We start from the raw sequence: 9,543 nt of genomic DNA, 5'->3' as shown, positions 1-9,543 counted from the left end.
TGATGGAGAAATTCTAAGTTTATGTTCGAGTTTAGTGTCTAAGAATATATTAAAATACATCTAAAATAATCCATGTGACCAAAGGATTTTTTAATAGTGTTATCAATTTGATGTAGTGAAATTTGCTAGGTTACACGATGATTAATAAATGTATAAATTAAATATAATTTAAATATAAATTAATACGGTTTAAACATTATAGATATGAATATCCAAATATGTCGCTTTTCCCTCGTGTGATCCTTTATTTTTTAATAATCCCTTTCCTACATTCGTCCTTATCTTATTATTTGTTAAATGTTTGTGTGATTGCCGATATCTGAACGGTTAACTAATGATGAAGTAGCAATGCTTATACGATTTATTGACTTTCTCTCGCGTCAGTACAAAAATAAAAAATTACTTATATATCTATAAAATAGAAAGTATATCTTGCAGTTGGAAACTCTTCAGTGTAACAAAAATATAATAATAGTGACATTATTGTAAGTAATTAATAAACGTAATTTAACTACTACTTCGTTAAACGCTGCGCAAATAAATTATTAATAATAAATTATTATTAATAAATTAATTAATTAATGAAATGATACTTCTCACTGATAACTAAACCTAATAGTATATAATAACTAAATAATATATAATATAAAAAATGGCTGTAATCACGATAATTCTTTTAATCTCTAACAGTCTTTCAGCAATATTCCTTCAGATTTGGTATCTGCAAGCTCTCCACATTTTTCATATGTCGCTGCGAGTAAAGATGACCGCGCAAATTCAACTGACTGAACACTTCCACCTCGCATAATTTGCAATAAGTGCTCATGTTGTTCATCTTGCGTGTGTTCCTGATAAAGAAATAGAGAAATATAATAATGAGTTGATTTATATATTTTCTTCTTTTCATCCTATCTATTAATGCAAAAGTATCAGTGTCTAAGTAATAACACAGTGTCTAAGTAGTACCAAACTCTGGTCATTTTTATTGTTTTAGTTTTTAAATACGAATATTGAAAGTTTCAATATGAAAAACATATATTTATTAATTTATTATTTGTGTGTGTATATTTTATTTTTTGGAAAAAAGTTTCAGTACTCGTATTTAAAGATCAAAATAATAAGAATGCTCAGAGTTGAGTAACCAATAATATTACTGTCCTGCCATTGGTACTTTCACTTCATGTTGAAATTTTCACTATCGTTAACTACACTCGATTAATATTATCGTAACGTTTACCCATAACGCTTATTGAAATTGTAGAAAAAAAAATTTCCCGGAGTTTTTTCTTAAGTTTTTGTCTTATTTTCTCAACTTATTGTTCCACTATCAATCTAAACAGTTTAGTTAGTTTAAAATAAACTCATTTTCTACTCATACGATTATAAGATTTAAGATCTATTTACATACTCGGACAATTTATGTAATTCCACGAGATGTGTCATCATCTCTTCCAGTTGATAATTTCTCTCTTGCAGCTTTAACGCTTTATGCAAAGTATACATTTCGCCTTTTCTTGCGTTACGAACGGCGTGCAGGAAGAAGGATTCCTGATAACGATTCCATTTGTCGGAGTCGGCGATCTCGAAAGAATCCTGCAAGCGTTCTCTGTGTCGGCCTCCCAGCTCCAGCAAAGCGCGTTTCATGTGATTTTGACAATTTATTATTTCCTCGTCGTCGCTGTCGTCATCGTAATCGTCGCCGAAACTATTATTATTTGGTAGTTGCATGCCGGTATTCATCCAATGGCGCAATTTATTTATCTGTGGACACAGAAGAGAAGCTTATAAAAAATTGATTATCAGTATATATATATATATATATATATATATATATATATATATATAACGATTAAAATAAAGACAAATTATCTGAAAAGATAATGATAAGGATACCAAGTACAAAACCAGGAAGAATTATCTCTAGAAAACAAATTAATACCGCGCATACCTCTCGCAAATCATCGTTTGAGATCTCTACGTCGAATGAAATCTCCATATCGTGATTCGATAATAAGCCTATGCCAGTGCTGTCCATCGGGCCCAATCCGCAAAGCGCTCCGGTGTAATACGTATTCAAGGCATTGCATCTCAGTTCGACGCGCGGTGCGAAAATCAGCGCGAGCAACGCCGTAAGTCCCGGCACGTTTGGCAGTAAAGTGGTGTTACGCAACGATAGCGAATTATCGTTATCGTTCAGTCGATGAACGCTTTGCGCGACCAGCAGACGCGTCGATCGATCGCAATTCTCATCGAGAAGAACGGAGTTGACCGAATTGTATTCGACGAACGCTCTCTTGACTTGGCCGGCTGTTCTTAGCTGGAGGATATCGATTTCGAGTGGTGAATAAGGACCTTGGAGCTGTACCAACGAGTCACAATCTTCCCTTCCTGGTGGACAGGGATACTGAAAACACAAAACAGATTGACATCTAGAATCTGCACATTGAAACGAAGAAAACCGATACCGGTGGTCTTTTCAGTTTTCAATTGTGCGACTACTAAAATTAGCAGATATTTGAAAATGACGGTGATTTTGTCGAAAGAAGGCGCGCGAAATATCGGACATGAAGAACCTTCTCCTATTTTGTTATTCTATCGATAGATTAGTTTTTATCTTTTATGTTCTGTTGGAACATAATTCGAACCTATTCTCGAACTTGACGAAATGATTGATTAACCAAATGAAACTCTCAACTCACCTCGGAGAAATTGTCCTCGTTATACTGTCGTCCCTCCTGAAACGACTTTTCTTCCGGCGACATTGAGTTCACGACACTGGATTTGACTCGTAGATCGTGATTATGCTTGGACAAGAAGCTTTCCTTTCTACTTATAGCGTGCCCTTTTTCGATTAAATAGTCATTGATATTTAATTCCTCATTATTCTTGTGGGTAACGATCAATTCTAAATTAACGGTATTATTTGCAACCGAATAAATTTTCCCAAAGATCGTCTTGCTTCCGCGAATTTGAGCTTCGAAGCAATCTCGCGACACCCTCGACCATCGTCCTTGGGAATTGCCGATCTCATACGAAGGACGAATGGTGGCCAAAGCGCATCGAAACGCCAGACACGGTAACTTTGAAATCGCGACGTCATCGATCACTCGTAAGTCGCTGGATCGTACTTGAGAGATGCGACCATGATCGATGAAAAAGATATTCACAATTTTCATATTGTATTCCTCGACTATTGCGCGGTGATACATTGTCGGAGAATCGTTTCTTTCCATGGGAGCAGCAACGATAGTTTTGATTTTTGGCGGAAAGAGATATTCTTTCAGGGGACGTGCGTTGAGGGCGGCCTCGATTCTTCGCATTTTCTTGTGAGTTTCATCGTCATTCAGAGTAGCCCAAAAATATCCCGGACTAACGATCTGTAAATATCGATTGTAGAATTGTAAATAAATCCTTTACAGCTTGTAACAAGCGATTTCGTAATTGTGTGTATATATGTGAGAAAGAGAGAGAAAGAGAGAGGGAGGGAGGGGGAGCAGGGGATAACTCACATTTTGTATAGACAAAGGTACAAAAGTTATATCAAGACCTGGCAGTTCCGGCTTGATCTTAAACAGGTCACTTCTAGTTTTACATGTAATTCCTTTTTTGAAGAAAATAGTGTTTTCAAATCTATCCAAATCCTCATTTTTGCTCCTATCGTGTGCCTTATTCTTGTTTAACAATCCAATCTTTATCGGAATTTCGCAATGTCGCATTTTAACAGATGTATAAACAAAATCCGATATTCTATACAAACTTTCGTCGCTATTGATCGTCTCTTTCTCGGAATATTGTACGTAAACTCGTGCCGAGCCATCGAACGAAACCATTATCCGCTCTTTCGGAATACCATGGTGATGGGAAAATATCTCCTGAAATCTTTTCGCGTACAAGTAACCCGGTTGGTTAACCGGCCAACCTCGCATATAAATGGTCTTTAAAGGATCCAAGGCGTTCAGACTTCTAACGATGTTATCCTCGTTAATTTCAACGCTGTGGAAACGTTTGACGAAATAGTTTGGATAAAAAGCGCCGGCAATAATAACTTGCAGCACGAAATTGCGTTCCTGGCCCTCCCAGATCACCTTGAAGCAAAATAGCGAAAAATAACATGTCGTTTTTTTCTCTTAACGATATGTGTGCGATTGCACGAATTTATCTCTTACTTTGCGCACGCCGACCGTCTCCCTCACGCCCAATCTCATCAATCTGTGAATGATCTCTTTGACGAGAACGTCCAGCTCGCGTAAGGTCCGTAGTTGGACTCCGTTCCTTTGCGCCCACTGCTTCTCTGTCTGATAGAAAGTGAATCGGCGATTGGCCTTCTCGTTTTTCCACATTTTATATACATTCAGCGCAGCGATGCAATCGCTATCAGTCTCGCGAGCCCATTTTTTCTTCGTCGAATACGACGAGACGTTTCCGCGACATTCACTTTGGACAAACATGTCTTTGAGTGCCATGCTGGCGCCCAGCACGATGGCATCTCGTAAAATTCCGAAAATGTGACCCAACATAATTAATTTAGAGATTTGTATATCGAGCGGTAAGAACGCCATTATTCTTCCCATGTCGGTCAGCTCACCGTCGTAGGGTTGATAGATTGAGTTGTCGTTCATCAGGGCGCCGGCCTCTTTTAGGTATAAAATAGTGTCCGATAAGTTCTGGAGACGAGGTGGATCCAGGCAGAAGGCGAGGAGAGAACGAGGATTGCCGAAAGCGAAGATTTTGGCACGCAGAACAATGTTGGCCAGTGGGGCGCGCAACATCTCCGGTATGCCCTCGTCGTCGAGTATACGCTGCAAATGTTGATTTGTGTAATAGCTCGTAACAAGATATACACATTTACTGCAAGATTAAATTTACCCACGTGATAAAATGCTTTCGGCACCAATCTGTACACCCTACCATCCATCACGCGGCCGGCACGACCCGCCCGTTGCACGCAACTCGCTTTGCTTGTCCAACCAAGTTGCAAGGACTGATAATTGGAAACGGTATCGAGAGCAACCATTTTGACGAGGCAAAAGTCAATCACTGCAATTCGTTATTACAGATTAAGTTAATCAGGTTTATATTGTTCGCGTTATTTGCGGTGTAATTTTTCTTGTTATATGTTTATTTGCTTGACAACTTACCGTATTTGACATCCGGCACTGTAATACTGCTTTCGGCGATGTTCGTCGACAGTATGATTCGTCGATGATGTGCCGGGACCTTGTAAAAGACACGTTGTTGCTCGTCGCCGGAAATCATCGAGTGTAACATTACTAAGTCCCACAATCTATCCTCGTAACATTTGGACGATAAAAATATATATAGTTCCTCGATCTCGTAGATACCTGGCAAGAAAACGAGAACCGTGTGTCTTTGCGATGGTAAAGTGGAAATGCTTGTTTTCCTTTCTTCCTGTTTTTCGTCATTGATATCAATCTGATCGAAGGCAATAATAATTTCCGTGCAAAAATTGATCATGGATTGAGTGACTTTTGGTTCAGAAGGAAGCACCTTTGGTATCTACAGAGATAATATGTTGATAAAACATCTTCACCAACATCTTGCAAGTTCTTCAATTATTAGTTATACATAATTGATGTGGTTCATCAATACAAGGAATAATAGATAAAGTAACTTACTTCGCCCAAATTTTTAATCTCATCCAGGTAATATGTATAAGTCTCGAAACATCTCTCCTCAGGGATTTTTATGACAGGTGCTGGTACTAATTTGTTTCCCACTCGTACAGAAAAATATTCGGCAAATTTATTTACGTCGATCGTTGCCGACATGAGGACCACCTTTACCAGGCTGGAATTCGTTTTCAGCAACTTCTTTACGACCAGCATAAGAAAATCCATTTCTTGATTACGCTCGTGAATTTCGTCCAATATGATGTGTGTATAATCAAGCATGTGTTTCTGTTGTATCAAATGCTGCAGCAGGATTTCAGTAGTACAGAATGTCAGCCGAGTATCACAGGAGACTTGATGCTTCATGCCAACTCGGTAGCCTACGACACTGCCGAGCGGCCAACCACCTTCTTGACTCACACGTTTTGCGATGTTGATTGCAGCGATTCGTCGGGGTTGCGTCACTGGGGTTGCAAAAAAGAAAGAATTACGATTAATCTACAAAATTTACTTATAACAAATTCATCCATAATAATCTCTTTATTGTGTTTGTCTTAAATCGAGATAATTCAGTCTGTATGTGCAAAATATTAATCAATCCAAAAGAAATACCTATAATGTTGCAGTAATATCTCTTCTTGGTATTGGCATCCAGAATAAGCTGAGGAATCTGAGTGGTTTTCCCACAGCCTGTCGGTCCTTGAATTACAACCACAGGATTTGCGTCGATCATTGATAATATTGTGTTTTTCATTGGCAAAACAGACAAATTAGATTTTGGTTTGTAAGTAAAATCACATTCTCGATAGGATTTGGCCAAATTTTGACTATAATGCTCCTGTTGTTCTTGAGTTACTGCTTTGCATTCATATCGTTCTTTACTCACATTTGCATCATTCATAAACTGCAAATTAGTAAAGTAAAACTTTTTATTTATCCAAAAAATAAGTTATATATTGCATCATCTTGATATTCTTCCTGGTTTCTATTATTTACAAATTATAAAGAATAGAAAAGTAACTCCATTAGAAAAACAATACATATATTTGCAACTTTGATATTAATTTTTCACAGAAAGTATTAATCTCTTATAAGAGAAAAAAGATTTAAATACTTGACTTTCATTAAAATTTTTTGCTACTGACAAACAATAGGCCAAAAGAGATTAAAATAAAAGGAATAAATTTTAAGGAATAAAGTTTAAGGAATATTAATAAAATTTAAGGAATAAATTTTTCTTAATATCATTATAGGATATAAACTTTCATAATACTTACTTCTCTTACTTTTAGATATTCCTCTGCTGCTTTCTCAGTATAATTCTTTATGTAGTCTTGTTTCTCCATATCTGTGAATTCATCAGAGCAATTATGTTCAATACTTGTGGAAGTTATAGTTGATCAAATAAACAGGTATACGTTGCAAATAAGTAGATATGCAAATAATGCAAGATCAATAAATGGAACAAATAGGTGTATACATTATGTGTATATGTGTGCGTAAATATCATATCATTATAAAAAATATTACTTCCATAGACTAAATGTATACCCACAAATATTGTAATTTAAATTACACATTACATGTGTTTTATTATTATATAATAAATATTTAAAATTTATAATCTCTCTATATTTATACCGTATATAACGACAATAAATATTAATATATTTACAATAGCTTTACTTTTTATATTTTTATTAACCGGTAATGGAATAGTTTCTAATCTTAAATGTCACACTCAAGTCATTGCGAGATCAATTTTAACGACGAAAATTTAAATGTAAAATTACTTCCTTCCTTCCTTCAATATTTGGCTAGAAAATGGAAAATTACTGATTTATTGATTTACGGACCTAAGCGAATCTTCAACGATGACTTTAGCACCATACAGGAATCTCTCTCTCTCTCTCTCTCTCTATAGTTTCAAGCTTGGTTTCTCTGTGGCACTTTCACCACATTCATACGTCCCGATCTACAATAGGTGTAATGGCTCCTACACACAGGACGCGATAATGCTTGCCGCGCGGCGGAAGTCCGCGCTACAGCCAATCAATATGTTGTTTTTCCGTAAGAGCTAGAAGGTTATTACGAAAAGCAGCATATTGATTGGCTGTCGCGCGAACTTCCGCCGCGCGGCAAGCATTACCGCGTTCTGTGTGCAGGAGCCATAAGGGCCGTGGCATACAGAAAAACTTAAATGCTAAAAAATTGCCTCTTTCAATGCTAAAAAATGATGGATTTGTACATATATATTACGCATCCATTGTTAAATTCATGGCATAGCGGTTGTGTTGAATATTAATAAATTTGGCCAGCTGGATTGTTTGTTCTTTTTAATTTGAGGTTATATGGACGCTATTGTATGATAGAAATATGCATATATTACGCAGTCTGCGACAAAACTATTCCGCAGATTCCGCTAAAAACTGCTGAAAAACGTGGAACGCTCGTGATTGGTTCCGCTCTCATTCGCGCTCCGCTATGCCGCTAGGGTGCGTTTAGATTCCTCTCATCCTGGTGCACTCTATTACTAGAAACCCTATAGTATATGTTATGGCTGCGTTCCGAAATTTACTGCCAGTGCTGAAATTCTATAGCATACGTAACATAAGCTATAGATTTTCAGTACTGGCAGTGAATTTCGGAATGCAGACTATATATACTATAACACTTCTAGTAATAGAAGACACCCGGTTGGGGAATCTGAACGCTGCATGGGTTTGCACCTTAGGGTGAGTTCCCACTTAGCGCGTCACGCGCACGTCATCTTTCGCGGACTAATCAAATTGTTCCATTTTATTGCTTAACTTTACGACGAATAAAATGGGACAATTTGATTGGTCCGTGAAGGATGACGTGCGCACTAAGTGGGAATGCACCCTTAGAGCATATATATATGGAAGAGGAATGCGTATGCCTCCTGAGCTGCGTTCCAAAACTCCACTCGACGGCTAGAGTAGTATTTAATTCATCAATCATTAATCAATAAGAAATAACTAGGATTTCTTTGTTATGAGTGGACAATTTCGTCCGTATTCATATAAGGTTTGTTCTTTCGACCTGAACTGGCTGCACTAGTTCACGAAGTTTGCACTAATGCGTTCTTTCGATTAGAACAGTGCACGAAAATGTGTTCTTTCGAACAGTGCAGGCTGAACTAGTGCAGCGAGTTCAGTGAACTGACTGCCCTAGGTCTGGAGGTAGAGCAAGCAGTGCAGGGCAGCTAACCGAAAAAATTTAAATTTGTATCTATAACCTGTAAAATCGGTATACCTAGTTGACATTACATAGAAGAAATAATCCGACGACGGAATCTATAAACAGTAAATAAATACTTAAATATATAATAAATATATAATGTAGGTAAATATATAATAAATATATAATGTAGAATGACATAAAAGAAGTATTTAAAATGTTATCCAAACAGCACAAAATATCCGAAAGACATCCTGGGAAGGCTCTTGGACGTTTTTTCGGAGGGATTTGTTGTATAGGTATCCAACACAAAACAGTTTTTAAAAGAAATAGGATTGTTCAACAAAACATAAAATGCTATAAGTGCGAAAACATGACCATAAATTGATCTATGTTATTCAATCCAGCCATGTCCGCCATCTTACACTGCTCTAACTTGCTCTTACCCGTTCTTTTCAGACCCATATGTATCTTTGCACTGGTCTGCACTATCTTGAACTTTCTTCAACTAGTACAGTTCCAGTGCAGTCGTAGGTCAGGTCGAAAGAACAAACCTACAGTCTGTATTCCTGTAATTTTTTCATATACGTAAGTTTCATTTTACGCAATTGTTTTATGATATGATTATACCTGCGCAAAGGAATTTACGTATACACAAAATTTTCAAGAATATGAGCTGTGTCGCTTACAGAGAGAGAGAGAGAGAGAGAGA

The 9,543-nt window shown here is 37.0% G+C and overlaps 1 protein-coding gene across 4 annotated transcripts; it reads right to left on the bottom strand.

The window, feature by feature from the left end:
* Positions 1-221: 221 nt before the first annotated feature.
* On the bottom strand, positions 222-7,626 carry LOC116841028 (probable ATP-dependent RNA helicase spindle-E). 4 transcript variants are annotated; one of them, XM_032808519.1, is made up of 12 exons: positions 7,487-7,626; positions 6,908-6,978; positions 6,243-6,534; positions 5,637-6,094; positions 5,139-5,517; positions 4,871-5,037; positions 4,167-4,799; positions 3,510-4,085; positions 2,700-3,377; positions 1,949-2,404; positions 1,409-1,761; positions 222-848 (listed from the first exon to the last, which is right to left on the bottom strand). In XM_032808519.1, the coding sequence occupies exons 1-12, from the start codon at positions 7,518-7,520 to the stop codon at positions 695-697; spliced, it is 4,251 nt and encodes a 1,416-aa protein (XP_032664410.1). In that variant the 5' UTR covers positions 7,521-7,626; the 3' UTR covers positions 222-694. The 4 variants fall into 4 exon arrangements, with proteins under 4 accessions (XP_032664410.1, XP_032664413.1, XP_032664412.1 ...); XM_032808522.1 differs by having other exon boundaries at positions 6,243-6,329; positions 7,487-7,532; XM_032808521.1 differs by having other exon boundaries at positions 7,424-7,491.
* Between the last annotated feature and the right edge of the window lie 1,917 nt (positions 7,627-9,543).

The sequence above is a fragment of the Odontomachus brunneus genome, unplaced genomic scaffold (assembly GCF_010583005.1).
Source record: "Odontomachus brunneus isolate Ranch 3 - 2012 unplaced genomic scaffold, Obru_v1 Obru_scaffold_013, whole genome shotgun sequence".
NCBI lineage: Eukaryota > Metazoa > Arthropoda > Insecta > Hymenoptera > Formicidae > Odontomachus > Odontomachus brunneus.
Note: the sequence above shows the minus strand (reverse complement) of the source record. Positions and strands in the feature narration are given on the sequence as shown.